The sequence below is a fragment of the Manacus candei genome, unplaced genomic scaffold (genome assembly GCF_025592945.1).
Source record: "Manacus candei isolate 608988 ecotype Guabito, Panama unplaced genomic scaffold, ASM2559294v1 h1tg000029l, whole genome shotgun sequence".
In the NCBI taxonomy this organism is placed as follows: domain Eukaryota; kingdom Metazoa; phylum Chordata; class Aves; order Passeriformes; family Pipridae; genus Manacus; species Manacus candei.
This window is the reverse complement of record NW_026138077.1, coordinates 311,911-327,698: the sequence shown is the minus strand read 5'-3', so window position 1 is coordinate 327,698 and position 15,788 is coordinate 311,911. Positions and strand designations below refer to the sequence as shown.

Sequence of the window (15,788 nt, the reverse complement as noted above, 5' to 3'; positions counted from 1 at the left end):
AACAGTATTGGAATTTCTCTTTTTATAACCTTGGAAAGAGATCTATCTTGTGTCAAGACCATTTGGCTTAAGGGAAGCTTTCACATTCAGATTTTATTTGACTTTAGTGCTTGACTGACTTAGGGCTGAGAAGTTACATTTAAAATAATGCAGAATATCTAAAACTTCTCTCCAGATTTCATCCAGGTGTAAAAAATCATATTCCTTAACATTTCTTTCTGGTTTCTTGCAGGCTTTAGCCAGACTGTCCTGTGCATTTAAAACAGAGAACGAGACTCGCCTGGTGGTTTGTGACCTGGGAAATCCCATGAAAGCAGGAACTAAGGTGAGGGTTGGTCCCACAGGTGCCTGGTGGCTCAAACAGGAGGGCAGGTGGCATTTCTCTTAATCACAGTATTGTTTGGGCAGGATGTTTACTCACAGGAAATTAAGATTTGATCTAGCTGGCCTTTAGCTGCCCACATGTTTGGTTAATACAGTGGTAGCTGGTTTCAACTTTCCAGATAAATTAAAGGCTGAAAGGAGTGGTCATGAGTTTTATGATGCAACTCAAAATAAGTAGTTCATTAAATACTGGAATTAATGAATTCTGGTCCCTCATGAGTTTGTCTTTATATTTATCTGAAATGTATTTTTCAATATATAATAAAGAGTTTGCTCATGGCACACCTTTCTCCTAGTTCATCTCTATTCTGCTTAATTTTGTGAAGACTGAGAGGGAGTTTTGTCTGGTTGAGGCCTCTACAATTCCACCAAATGTAGCTGATATTGGAAGAATTAAAAAACTATCAGTGGGACCTGACAGATTTTATGATGATATGATGCAATAAGTCACGATTATAAACACTTTGATGATGCTTTTCTTCCAAGGGAGGTTTGTATAGATGAATATAGATGAACCATTTCCAAAGTTTTTTGAAGTATATCAAGCTGAAGGGTACAGATGTTAAAGCAACTATCAACCACCGACTTAGTACAAACCTTGGGAATGAATTTGGAATCATTTAAGTGTGTCCTGTTCTTTAAACTGCAGTGGTTTTTGCAACACACAGAGAGGCTCAGCTATGTGTAGAAATGGCTGAAGCAAGGGCAAGGAGCATGATGTAACCCTTACTTTTCTGTTTTATGGCAGTGATGCCTTGGCTTTGATCTGCAGAAAGGGAGGTGCATGTCAGCCTTGAGGAACTGAGCGGGTTTTATTTGCCAGTTCTACGTGTGCTCTCTCATGGCCTCAAGCCTCAAGCATCATATTAATAATATTATTTATTGTTGTAATATTAAGAGCATCAAGAAGCAGTTTATTGTGTGTTTTGTGGTGCTTCCACTGACCCCTGGTGATGTTTTTCTCCAGCTGTTGGCTGGCCTGCGTTTCAGTGTGCACCAGCAGTCCGAGATGGACACCTCTGTGAAGTTTGACTTGCAAATCCGAAGGTATGGAAATCTCTGTGTACCTCACCTGCTGGAAAACATGCACAGTAAATAGACTGTGAACTACTCAGGTTCACTCTGGACTAATCTCCTGGTCTTTGCCTCATATTTGTTTGAAAAATAAACACAGAACTGGTTTGTACCCACATACCATTGTGCTGCCTTGGCACTCCTGCAGTGCCACAGAATGGCTTTGGGTTTACAGCCTTCTTTTAAAACTGGGGTTTGAACTCTGAATTCCTTCTGATGTCAAGCCAGAATTTCACATTTTATAGATTTTGAGGGTGAGAGTCTCTCAGAAGTGGCAGTGCAGAAGCAGCATGCAGTGAACCATCACAGCAGACAGCATGAAAGAGTCTGACCATTAAATGGAGCAAAAGAGTTGTGTTTGTGTTAATCATCAGAGAAGCACAGCACTGTCATATTTATATGATATTTATAAACCTGCATTTTTACCTTCTGGAGATGATGTTTAAGATTTGGAGGTGTGATCATTGGGAGTATCTTTACCTAACACAGTTTTATGTTGCTTAGTGGACAGCACAAATTCAGCTGTTTTGTTTTTTCCCCACGTTGAAACAAAAGCTTTTTTATTTTTTTTTCCTTTTTAGGACTTCATTTTTTTTTATACCGTAGTGACTAAATTATTCTCATCCACAGATGCATTTTTCACCTACGAGAATTAAATAAATTTAAACCTGCCATTCTGTTTTAATGGTATAAATAGATCAAAGGCCTTGGCAGCTGTCTTTAAACTCACAAAGCTCCATTTCCAAGGCTGGCACAGTTCCTAGCAGAGCAACTCGAGTCTCTCTAAAAGAGTGAGGTAATCACAGGTCAGGAGGAAAGCCCAGTTGCATGTATGTTTTAATTACAGCAGGAGCAAAGAATAATTAGGGGATTTAAGAAGGCCTTTCTAAAGGCAATTGTTTGATTAGGTAGACAGAATAATCAGATGTGTCATTTAGGTGAGCACTTACTTGACTCTGCTCCTTAGTTTTTAGCAGTTGTGCTCACGAGTCGTGTTATGATGTTACACAGAATTATTTCAATGTGTGGGTTTTTTTATTAAATACTTTATTTAATAAATTACCTTTTATTTTCTCTGCAGTTCCAACCTGTATGACAATCTAAGCCCAGTAGCATTCTATCAGGCTGACCTTGCCATTTTAGCAGCTGTTGAAATTAGAGGGTAAGCACTGATACTATTTTAATAAACATTGTTAATGAGATTTGCATATTTTCTTCTTTATATTCACTGAACTGTCAGGTCTGAATTAATTTTCAGGAAGTCTTAGGGAATTTTTGATCATAAAGACAACATGGTTCTCTCTAGCCACCCTTCGGATTTTCAGATCTTAAATAATTCTAAATAATTAAAAAATCAGTTCCAAAAAAGGAATGTTGTGCCTCCATTACTAGACATTTTTTTTGAAGAAAAAAACCACTCCAAGCATGTTGATTTTTTTAGTTTTTTTAGATACTCTAGAGAGTAATGTTTATGGTTTCATACCTGATAATAACAACTCCTTTGCTCCCCTTTTTAGTGTGTCATCTCCTGATCACATATTCCTTCCCATTGCAAACTGGCAGCCGAAGGAGAACCCTGAAACAGAAGAGGATATTGGGCCCCTAGTTCAGCATATTTATGAGGTATGGAATTACTGCTAATTTCAATGACATGGTGCTGTGATAAATTAAATCTTCTGCTGTAGTTTTTCTCTGTAGTAAATTATGATTTTTTTTCTTGCATGGAAGGAAAGATGTTATTTTTTTTTAATGCTGGGTCAATAACTGCTGTCTGCAAGAAGGGGTGGAACAAACAGAAGGGGCTGGTTACTTACATAATTACACATATTTTACTTTCTCAGCTTTTAATTCTAGGTAAAACATCTGAAGTAACTTTTTCTGCTCAGGAAATGGCTCATGGCTGTAAATAATTCAGTTATCCTCAGTTGTACTGCAGTTGTTCTAAATCATTCTTGTGAAGTCTTTTTGCCTTGAAAGAATTCAAGTATTTAAAATTTCCACACAAGAACGATCACAGCTTTAATCTAGATTGTTTAATTAAACAAAACTTATTGAGAGCTGTGTGAACAGTAATAGCTAAAAAGTTGTCCTAGAACTTGAGAGACCATTTATCTGATGAAACTTGCTTCTGTATGTATCTGTACTCAGAGTATCTTGGCTCAGGCTGTGATTCATTTAATCGACTTAAAAAAAAACAACCCATGTTTTATCAACGAAAAATTACATTAATTCAAGGCAAAAAGCCCTAATGCCATATAGCTTTTCTTCAAGATACAATTTTATCAGATCACAGAAGTAATTTGAAGTTTTGCCTGTTGGGGAACTGAAGTTTGGCTGGCACTTTTAGGTGAAGTTGTTGATGCTATTGCTCAAACATCAAATAACAAGCTTCATGCACGTTAACAGAGAAAGTAGCATTGTTTGGGTGGGGTTTTTTACATCTGTAAATTTTATTTTCATAATCAGCTGAGAAACAATGGTCCAAGTGCATTCAGCAAGGTGATGATGACCCTGCAGTGGCCCTACAAGTACAAAAACAACACACTGCTCTACATTGTTCAGTATGAGATCGATGGTCCCATGAACTGCACTTCTGACATGGAAATCAATCCCTTGAAAATTAAGGTAAGCAGGACTTTCCTTTTTTGTTTTTTGAGTGGAATGAAGTATGTTTGGTTGGTTTGTAAGCCCTCAAAACAGCCAAATCCCTGAGAATATCTAACACTGAGTTAGTTTTTTGTCTCTTATTGATGAATAAGGCAGGAGTCTTTGTACATGTCAATGTATACAGCTGAATTTTAAGACAGTTTAGAACAAGTAGTAAAAATCAGTATATTAAATTTAAGCAAACAGGGAAAAAATTCCATGTATAGAACAACAAAGAATAATACTCTTGTATCTTTGACAATCAGGAAGCAACTTTAGTGAATATATATAAATAAAAATCTTCTGTGCTTCTGCTAGACCATTTGCAGTAATATATTTTTTACAACTCTCTTGAGTTTTCTCATAGAGATTTGTTGTGTAGAGGGCAAGGAGCGTGGCTCTGCCTAGTCCCATATGTAAATTTGTAATTTTTGCATTGGGAATTTCTAAGGGATTAATGAAATAATTAATTAATCTACTGTACACTTCTTCAAGCCCCTGTTAAAAAAGATTTTTGTGTATGTGTGATCATGTGTACTCATGTACAGTGCTGTAATACTGCTGTGCTTTCAAGTTTAAAACTGAAATGTTGAGGAAAAGTCTTAAAGATTGCAGAACTGAATTACCTGTTGCAGTCTAAGAGCAATTTTTTCTCTATCAGTGAAAAAGTTTTGAATTGAAGAAGAATTAAGATACCTGAGGTTCTGGGTTAGCTTCTGGTATAAATTTCCACCAGTGATCTAGAAAAGACAGGAGTAGCATTTTATTCACAGCTGTTGGAACAGCCAGGATAGAAGGAGAGAAACCTGCAGTTATATGTTTTCTTGAAGTCTGCAAATGTCTAATTTATTATTTGGGTTCCCTTGGTTGTACCTCAGATTTCTGCTTCTAAGGATGATGAGAAGAATGACACAGTTGCCAGGGAAGATAACCGTGACCATCGTATCAGCCGGAGGGATTTGGCTGCTGCCGAGGGGGACGTGCAGACCTTGGTGAGCTCTTCTAAGCCCTTTAAGCTCCATTTGGGCTCTTCATTCTGGGTCAGTCTTCTGTATGGAGCTATTTGGAAATCAATACTTAAAGGAGCAAGGCTGGTAAAACAGGGCAGCTGGAGGGAGCAGGGGAGTGCTGCAGGCTGCACCTCTGCTCCAAGGCACAGCTGAGTTCACAGCATGTGTTTCCTAAAGGGTCAGTGGACCCTGCAGTCAGCCACGTGGAGGACCTGGCCTTGCTGAACAATACTGGAAATAATCATAGAAACATAGAATCAGCTGGGTTGGAAGGGACCTCCAAGATCATCGAGTCCAACCCTTGATCCAACCCCGCTGTGGTTCCCAGCCCATGGCACTGATGCCACATCCAGTCTTATCTTAAAAACCTTCAGGGATGGAGAATCCACCACTTCCCATGGCAGCCCATTCCAAAACCTGATTACCCTCTCTGGAAAGAATTTCTTCCTAATATTCAACCTAAACCTCCCCTGGCACAGCTTAGACCGAGCCCTCTTGTCTTGCTGATTGTTGCCTGGGAGAAGAGACCAACCCCCCCCGGCTCCCCCCTCCTGTCAGGGAGTTGCAGAGAGTGAGGAGGTCTCCCCTGAGCCTCCTCTTCTCCAGGCTGAGCCCCCCCAGCTCCCTCAGCCTCTCCTCACAGCACTTGTGCTCCAGTCCCTTCCCCAGCCTCATTGCCCTTCTCTGGCCCTGCTCCAGCCCCTCCATGTCCTTCCTGAGCTGAGGGCCCAGAACTGGACACAGCACTCCAGGGGTGGCCTCACCAGTGCTGAGTTCAGGGGCAGAATCACTTCCTTGGACCTGTTGGCCACCCTGTTCCTGAGCCAGGCCAGGATCCATTGGCCTTCTTGGCCACCTGGGCACACTCTGGCTCCTGTTCAGCTTCCTGTCCATCCCCACTCCCGGGTCCCTTCCTGCCTGGCTGCTCTCCAGCCACTCTGTCCCCAGCCTGTAGCGCTGCAGGGGGTTGTTGTGGCCAAATCTGTCGTAGGAAGCAAACATGTTGCCATATCACTGTCTTTCTAACTGCAAACTATAAGTAATTATCTGGTACTGCAGGTTATGTAATGTATTGGAATAGTTTATGGTGCTTTGCCAGGAAAAGAGGACAATAGGGTATGTGTATGTATGTAAAGTAAATGTGATTGAGTAAATGTCATGCCATTTATGGCTTTTCAGATATTTTCATACTTGGGATATCTGTCCTGTTTTTATGTGCAGGGCTGTGGAACTGCTGACTGTTTGAAGATTGTGTGTCAAGTTGGCCACCTGGAAAGGGGAAAGAGTGCAATATTGTATTTAAAATCACGCCTTTGGACCCAAACTTTCATGAATGTGAGTGACTGTGAATATTCTGTCCTTGTTTCTGAAACATTAAAAGTGACTTTTGTATCCACATGCAATACTAATTTTGTTTTTCTCACACAGAAGGAGAATCAGAATCACTCCTACTCCCTCAAATCATCTGCTTCTTTTAGTGTTATCGAGTTCCCTTATAAGAACCTCTCCTTTGAAGATATCCACAACTCCACAGTTGTAAGTCATTTACATCCAGCTTGAGTTACTTAATCACTTAAAAACTAATACAAAGACAACTATTGTTGAGGAGCATTTTTGTGGCTTGCTCTAACTGTAATTTTACCAGCTATCTGATTCATATATTCATTTCAGTTATACACATAAAATTGAGGGTAAAACTAAGACTAGAGTTGACAATATTTGTATCTTGAAAGACTTAATTGAAAATGAAAAGAAACTATGGTGAACAGTCCTAATGTTCTTGTCAATGCCACTGTTGTTAGAGAAATATTTTACCTGAAATTTGTTTTCTGCTATAGTAGTACTTAGAGCTTGAATAATGGACCTTTATTATATTTTATGAAGTATTATGTGAATGAGGAACAAAAAAAGCATATGTGCCCCAGAGGGTTTCCAAGAGAAAGCAGGCAGGGTGCAAACAGAAAGGAATATATAGGCCAGTTGTCTGGACTGCCAAATTAAAAGTTTTTGGTAAGCACTGTAGCATTTAAAGGTCTGAAGAAAAAGGTTGAAAAGGACTGTGATGGATTTATTTTCGAATATGGTTCCTAATGTCTATTATTAACTGGGGTTTTTTCTCTCATAAGCCTTGTGGAGTTGATTTTTGTTTCGAAGAATACCACTTTTTAAGAAAAAAAAAACAACCAAAAAACCCCGAATTATTTTTCTCTCACTCCCAAATATTTCCAGATTCCTACAGTTTTACTGAAAATCATCAAGCATTACAGAAGATACGTTGCCATGTTATCACTGATGGCAAAAATGCAAAACCAAACCAAACAAACCCCAACCCCCCATTTTCATTTAATTTTAAAATCCTATTAAACTTGGGTCAGCGAAGGCTTTATGTCACCATTAATCTGTAGCTTTTTACTCACGTTGGAGTGAAAAAGTAATTTATACTGGATTAAGATTATAATGTCTACAGGATCAAGATACACAAGACTTAAAGTGCATGAATGAGCTCAGCTTGTCATGGGGTGCAGAGTGTGATTTATTGTGTTTTTCTGTCAGGTTACTACAAATATTACCTGGGGCATTCAACCACAGCCTATGCCAGTGCCTGTGTGGGTTATAATTTTGGCTGTCCTGGCAGGGTTACTGCTCCTGGCTGTTCTAGTGTTTGTTATGTACAGGGTAAGTATTGTCTTTTTTTTTTTTTCCCTACTAGTGATGTGTTATTTCTTAGAATGCCAGGGGTTTGCAGAAGTGCCTTGGTCCCCTAATCATCTGAACCAGTGAAGTTTTTGGATAACTAAAAGCTTTTCAGCTTCGTCAGGAAGAAGCTGAATAAAAGAGGATGTGTCTGTGATTGTGCTGACTTATTTGGTTTAATTTTTCAGCCGATGTTTGCTGCCTTTGGAAGTCAAAAAATGAGGAAAAAAGGAGTAGGAAATAAAAGTAACGTAATCAGTTAAGAAGGAAAGAGAAAGGAAGTGTATATTTGGCAAATCACAACGCAATTTCTTTATTCTCTTAATCACAGATGGGCTTTTTCAAACGTGTGAGGCCACCTCAGGAAGAACAAGAAAGAGAACAACTGCAACCACATGAGAATGGGGAAGGAACATCAGAAGCTTAAGCAGAGTTTTATCTGTGAGACATTCTGAAATTTCAAATTGCCTGCATCTTGGTAACAAATATTGGCTTCCCCATCAACAACAACAACAAAAAAAACACTCACAACTGCAGAGCTGCTGGTCTAAGCATCAGCACCTGCAAAATAAGAGCAATATATTTAAATCCTCCTTTTTGTATTAATTTCTGTTCATACCTGCAACTAATGCAGCTGCACTGAGTGGTGGGTGAGAAAAACTCACCTGCTGTGCAGTGCTTTGACTTTGCTTACTGGGATACAGGAGACATCATCTTTTTTGGTTCACATACCGACTTTCCATGAATTTCTACATGGATTCTGCATTTGCTCTTGAAGCCAACAGTTTCTGTAGGTACTTGTTGCATTACATGTTTAGTTTCGGTTGATTTTTGTTGGAGTACACTACATTTCATTTTCTAGCTCTTCAAAGTTAGTTGCACAAAAAAAAAAATGAATGTAGCTTGTTTTACAGAACTGAAGAATGTTCTTTGACCCGTTAACTCTGATAACAGTTTTTTCTCCTGCTCAAAAAAATATGAAATATTCAGTGGAATCATTCACATCTGATAGCTATTCTTGCTGCCCTGCCTGCTTAGTGATCTGTCTTGTGGTTTCCCTCTAGATTTTACAAATACTCTTCTCCCTGGGTTTCTGACTGTGGGGATTGAGCCTACAAACACAAAATGAGCAATAGGAAGCTGGGGCTGATGTCCTTTCTGTGGGACCTAGGGAAAAGATTCAGGGCAAGATCCGAAGACTCTGCTGTGTGTTTCCACAGAGCAGGATCCAGGTGTTGCACAGAATTCTTGGCAGCACAGACTCATTCACGTACTGCCAGGGACAAGATGTTGGATTGTGGCTGCCCACAGACATGCCTGAGGAAATCCATAGCCTGAATGTCCACAAGACAAACCTCCACAGGGTTTGAAATGAAATCTGTATATTACTTGGATTGAGTTTCAGTTTCTGGCAGTGGAGGGAATACCCTGTGACAGGTTACCTGATGCAGGAGCTGTTGTTCATTCTCACATTTTGTGGTTGGCCATGCCTGAGTGCAGGATGGAATAACACAGGGAATGTTTGAACCAGGCTACCTGCCAGCCATGTGGATCCTGGCCACACTCACACCTGCCTTGCCTCCTGCCCTGAGAGAACAGTGAGCTTGTCAAATGAGGCAAAGCAGAGCTGGCAACATGAAAGGATTTGAAAAGAGAAGGTTGATGTGGCTTATTTAATTTCACTCATTCATTGTTTCATTGGCTTGTTTCATTTCACTCACTGCACTGTTCCACTGCACAAAAGACATTTCATTGCACAAGACATTTCATTATGTTCAGTACATTTCATTACCAGAAAAGACACTAAATATTTTGTTTCATTGTTGTTTCTTTAAACTTACCGAAGGTCAGTGGTTGAAAGCCACAGCCTTACATCATTCTTAGCCTATTTCCCTCACCACTGGTGTATTAAAGTGAAGCTTCTTACACTTCTGAGAGAACACAAGAATATTGTCTGTGCTCTTCAGTAAACAAGTAACTACAAATTAGGAGGTGGTTCAGCTTGTAACCACAGGTAACTGTGTTGCACAGATCTTAGAGTGGATATAAACTGTTACGAAGGTGCCATCTATGAGAAGTTTATAATGTAATTTATTCCCCTTCTGGGAATAAATTACGTTATAAACTCCCTGTGTGCAGCCCACATACACAAAGGAAGTCTTCTACTGTATTTACACCACTGAGATTTCTATGTAGACAAGCTCTTAAAAGGACAAAAAAATCTAGTTGGTTTGGTTTTGTACCTTGGGGTTTCAAAGCTGCTTCTCCCCCATAAATACTGCAAATCCTGCTAAACCCAGAATTCTCTGAAATTAACAGTTTGATTCAAGTCTTATTTCTGCATCCTTTCAGAGGTTTAAAATCCACAAATGGATTTTGTTGTTAAGTCCATTCTTACTCGTTGAACCACGATGGCATCTGAGCCCTTAAGGAAGACAGCACAAAGTCTGTGGGGGCCAGTAGGTACACCAGATATAGGCTTGCATATTTATCCATTTACATGGGTTTGTTTTAGACAGTTTGTTTAGATATGGTTACTTTATATGAAAGGCCATAGGGCATAATTTTGTTTTAACTGAATTTTCGAGGTCTTCAGTGTGGCCAAAAATGTTTTATTTCTTGCCTTTACTTTTAGTGTTGTTACTAGTTCTGTAGTAAAACATCAGGAGTGAGGCTTTAATCCTGGCCTCAAAATGTGTCTCTGATAGAACAGCATTTCACTTCCTTGTAGTTCACACACTTTGTCAACTGATTATCTGTGTGCAGGGAGATTGGTTTTGCCCAGTCTTAATCTTAGTAGGTTAAGAGGTTTAAGAGACTGGCAGACAGATTATAGCTCTAATTCTTACATGTGTGCTTTCATTACATGTACACACCACGTTGACTTGAAATTTATGAGACTACTTGCATGTCCAGGCGTTATAAGGAGATTAAAAAACTGTTTTAGAGAAGCACCATCAAGATCTCTCCAGCTCACGTGGAAGGGGTACTGCAGCATTGTTAATGCCAGTGCTAACTGCATCCTCATTTTACTGTGCAAACTGGAAACTCATTTTGCTGACTTTCAGGATAAAAAGGTACATTTTGTTGGTACAACTACTGTAGCTACAGAAAGTTTCTTCCTTTTTTGAAGTTACATAAAGTAGTACTTATTTAAGTGATTTTTTTTTTATTTCCTGCATTCTGCTGGAGAGCAAAAGCAAATAGTTGCTTCTCTTACCTCCACTGATTTCCAGTTTGGTTAAAAACCCCACAGGAGCACAGGAGGGTACAGGTTACTTGGTGAACATAGATGTAAAACCTCAAATTCAGGTTAAAGTAACATTTGTGTTTCAGGGAGGTTCCGAACTGGAAGTTTTCCCGAGTGGGGATGCAGGAAACATTTGGCAGCAATAAGATTCCAGACTTTGTATGTCCTCGTGTCAGTATAAATTTCATACTGACTTCCAGGTGTCAATGTATTCTTATAGCAAATATTGTAGAACAATGGTAAATTTTTTAAAGAAATTTTTAGAAAATGTGTTTTGGAATGAAATTAATGTCTTTGAGTGAAAATTGATGTGCATAAGATGCATACTGGAAGCATTTTAAAAAAATACAAGTACAGAAACAGAGAATTAGCCTTCTTTTGAGAGTTCTGTTTCAGAAGCATATTTTTTATGAATATAAAATCAACAGCTATGTAATTATTTAGACAATAAAAACATTTTAAAAGAGCTATATCTTTTATAATGGAATATTAATTTATATAAGTACTCCAGTTTGCAATTATTGCAGCATCTCATGATCAGTGAAGTGATTTGTATTACAAAATGCATATTATCTATTACTATATCTGACAATATTTTGAAAATGTAAAGCAAGGAACCTAATTTATAGGTTTACATCTCTTTCAAGAAATGATGAAATTGTGGAGAAAGTTTTGGGTTTTTTTAAGCGTGACTGTAAAGTCAAGTATGGTCTATGTTTATCAATATAATTTGAAATCTTTGAGGAAATTTTTTGTATCAAGTTCATAATTTTATTTGTCCCATTTTTCTGTTTTAAATTTTGATTTACGTGTTGAACTTTGATTTGCATAGTGTTTGTGGAAACTTTAAGAAAGTTTATTACATGTGCTCTTTCTTTATAAAGCATTTATTCCAAGGAAATATTTTAAATATTTAATTGTTTCTAAACTCGTGTTAACACTTAAATAATCTTTAAGGTACCCTGTCACGGGTATATTGAGAATATTTTGGCCATAATCAGCATTCTCTTGGTTTTGAAGGATTCATGTTGCACTTATATTTTTGCAACATTTGGCTTTGTTGGTGGTTACCCTGATGGTATTTTTTTCCTACACCCTCACAGTCACAGAGCAGTGAAAATTGGGTCAGGTTTTGTCCTTGGTCCAGACTAACGTGATGCTTTGCATTCAACACTGCTGGCTGTTAACGAGGGGGGAAAAAAAGGATTTTATAAGAGCAAAATGGAAATCCAAACAACGCAAAGGCAGTGGCAGACACCCCACATGAGCCCCACAGCAAAAAGGCTGTGGTTTGCCTGTCTGGGAGGTGGGAAGAACCCGTTGGTTCTCCGTTGGCAGTGGCCTCCTGGCAGGACCAAATGCCAGTTTGGATCACAATGATGTGCTGTGCTCGGATCTGGGTGCGATCGGAACTCTTTGGTACTGAATCTCTCCGTTCTAATTCCCACACGAGCAGCTCCAGTTGGCTGCCAGGTTGTTCATTTTTGTTTGCCTGCAAAGGGATGTGGCATTTGTTGGCCTACACTGTCTGTAAGGACAAACAAACCCAGTGTGTCCAACTGAGGTGAGGAATGAACAGAACAGGATGTTTTTGATCGCCCACATTGGGTGAAACACGATGTATATTCTCAAGTGTATCCATTACTAATTGAGTTATTGAGGACTGGTACAATTAAGTCCATTGTGGAAAGTTGGAGTAGAGGCTGTACAACAGTGGTTTTGAATCTGTAGTGTTACTGCTGTTTCATATGTGATTATGGTATTTAGGATTTTGGTGTATTTTTTTTCCCAGCGTGTAGAATTTTAATGTAACACAGGAAATATAACCTTTCATGCAATGACCTTCTCCAGATATGCTGCATTAAAGTTGAGTAACTTGACCCCTGGCTTTTGCAAAGTGATTGAAGATTTAACGTAGCATTTGAATCTTCAAAAAAAACTTGGACAGGTTTTACTTTTCTAGTCCACGAAGGAAACCTGTGTTTGCTATTATACAAATATGCTGAAAATGTAACATGTTATTTCTTTGTAATGGAATTGTTTTGCCTTTTTTGTTGTTTTTTTTGTTTGTTTGTTTTTGCTCGTGCATTAAATCAGAAGAGCATTGTTTGCACAAGCAGGAACTTAACACACTAACAAGAGTGCTGCATTTTGTGTTTCTTAGTCATGTAGTAAATATTTGTAAAATAAATGGGAATATTTTCAGTTACTCTGAACTTGTTTCCAAGTACATTCGGTACATTTAAGGAGAGCAATATACATTTGAAGTCACCTTATTTTGTATTAAATTATAAATTTTCAAAAAAAAAAAAGTGGGTATTGTGGCACAGTAATTTTGTACTGGTATGAAATATATAGCTATTAAGCTATGGTTTTCCTTTCAACCCATTTGTTTCACCCTAATGCAAATCTGATTGTTTTTATTAGGTTGTATTTTTCTACATATGTATACAATTTCCAAATATTATGATTGGGTAAATTGCGAAATGTAAGCATTGACTTGATTCTGATATTTAGAATTTTGGAATAAAATACCTCTTAATCAACAGGAATTCTGTGTTTGGTTTTTGTTTTTTGTTTTTTTTTTTAATCTGAGGTGTATTTTTTTAAATGCATTAATTCACCAGCAAATATTTTGTAGTATATGTTTGTAATATAAAGATATCTGCTCAATCCAGAAAGATCACATTTACACAACTTTTACATTCTCAGCTCAAGTGGCACATATTAACCTTGAGTCAAAAAAATTTCTAATCACAAGCAAGAAAGAGGATCTATTCACAAATTATATTCTGCCATGAGAAAATTTGATTTCCGACAACAATTTTTTATATACTGCAAATTAACATTTTAGATTTTATAGCTGCCATATCACTGTAGAAAAGGGTGACAGTTTGTCCTTTGGTTAGGAAAATTCCCAGAGACCTAGTGTTTCTTTTCTTGTTGTATTATTAGTCTAATTTGATCTTAGCATTACATTTTCTTTTTCTGATTTACAGTCACACCTTTGTGAGTGGGCTGGCAGTAACTATTTGGTGTCACAATAAAGGCATACATGTTTGTTACATTGCTAGAACATATATTTAGAAGTCTATTTTGATACTTTTGAACCCTTTAGAAAAACTCCAAACTGCTGAGTTCCCTTAATGACTAGTAGAGAATTTGTTAACCTGAAGAAAACTGTCCATGTCTTGAGGTTATTTATGTTTACACAACCCCACTGCCTCCACTGGAGCTGTGCTGCTTTACACTCTCTGGATTTCTGACTCCTTGCATACATGGATGATACTTCATTGCATGCTTTGATAATTAGTTTGTAAATGAATTACTGATTCATTAATACTTTATGACATATTACTACGTTAATGTTTTTAAATTACCAGTTCAAGAACTTTTAAGAACACAGAGAACAACTGAAAATATTTTTTTTTAAGTATTTCTATGAACTTCTCATCAGTATATTATCTCTTACAAAGAATTAAGGTCAGTGCTGCCAGCCCATCTGAGTAGCCTTGAAAGACTGCAGGAGTTACTGCTGGACATAATTCCTCTGGGAAATACTCAGGTAGTTGAAATAAATTCCTTACTATCAGCTTTCATCTCTTTTTCAAAGAAGAGTTGGTTAAGAAAATATAATCTTGATTATATTTTTGCTGGAATGAGTGTTATTTTGTCCTCTAGTTTTTCTTTGTAATTGATCTAGGTATAGTACAAACAATTAATTTCCACATGTGTTATTCCCCCTTTTGGAGCCATTTGCAAGAGAGCTTTTATGAAACATTTAACAGACTATTTTTTTTCCTCCCAGACCTCTATAAATGAATAATTGCTCATATTCATGTCATCAGCTTTAATTTAAAATGTTCCATCTGCCAAGTTGGTTCAACTATTCCTCTCAAAATAAGATTTTATCTTGTTAAAAGCCCAAGCCTGCAAACATTTGGAAGTGAACATGTATGTGATCCACCCTTTCTCAATACCACAGATACTCATCAGACAAATTCATAAAGAAAGGAAGCAAATTGCTCAAAGCATGAGCAAGTAGACCCTTTTCTTCTACCTGAGACCACACAATGTTGCAAGGAGTCCAAAATGACTTAATTGTAACAGTGGCTGTGCAGAAACAGAGGCTTTTTCTTTGCAGTGCCCAGATAAAAGGTTGAAATAGGAAGCTTGGTGAGAGGATGTTAATTAGGATGTTAATTCTATGTCAATCCCAAATTTATTTGAAGTAATTGTTAATGGCAATGAATTTATTACCTTGGACTTTACAGAATGACATTACATCATTAGGAGAAATACATTAGATTTTTTTTTTTAGATTTTATAACAGATGTGTTGGAGATATGCATGGTAACCCAGCAGTTTTTCCTTTCAGTATGGGAAAATTTATACTCCTCTATAGTTTGTAACTCTATTCCTCTTCTTTTCCCTGCAGTGAAGAAATGTTCTGCGATATGAAAACTACAGAATTCGGCCTAGTATGTTATTGTGGATAAAATTAAAAATTTTATTTGGCTAGTCTTTTCTTATTAAAGGCCAAATCAAGCGATCTTATACTTTTCAAAGAAGTTTATATTCACTGCTCAAACATACATGACAAATTTAGTATCACCCAGTTCTGTGACACTAACAGTCATCATAACTGTATTTGTGTCTCCTAAAGCTTTGATTCTCCACACAGGCATCTCTTTACCTTATTTACATGTTTACTCCCATTAACAGTCCTG

General features: G+C 37.7%; 1 protein-coding gene across 1 annotated transcript in view; it reads left to right on the top strand.

Annotated features, from left to right (window-relative positions):
- ITGAV (integrin subunit alpha V) overlaps positions 1-13,610 on the top strand; it is a 45,423-nt gene extending 31,813 nt beyond the window's left edge. Inside the window, exons 21-30 of the mRNA XM_051791142.1 lie at positions 233-325; positions 1,352-1,431; positions 2,540-2,620; positions 2,976-3,081; positions 3,925-4,083; positions 4,983-5,096; positions 6,336-6,449; positions 6,543-6,650; positions 7,668-7,790; positions 8,140-13,610. Coding sequence (XP_051647102.1) covers positions 233-325; positions 1,352-1,431; positions 2,540-2,620; positions 2,976-3,081; positions 3,925-4,083; positions 4,983-5,096; positions 6,336-6,449; positions 6,543-6,650; positions 7,668-7,790; positions 8,140-8,235 — 1,074 coding nt within the window. The 3' untranslated portion in view covers positions 8,236-13,610. The remainder of the gene's footprint in view (positions 1-232; positions 326-1,351; positions 1,432-2,539; positions 2,621-2,975; positions 3,082-3,924; positions 4,084-4,982; positions 5,097-6,335; positions 6,450-6,542; positions 6,651-7,667; positions 7,791-8,139) is intronic.
- The last annotated feature ends 2,178 nt before the right edge of the window (positions 13,611-15,788 follow it).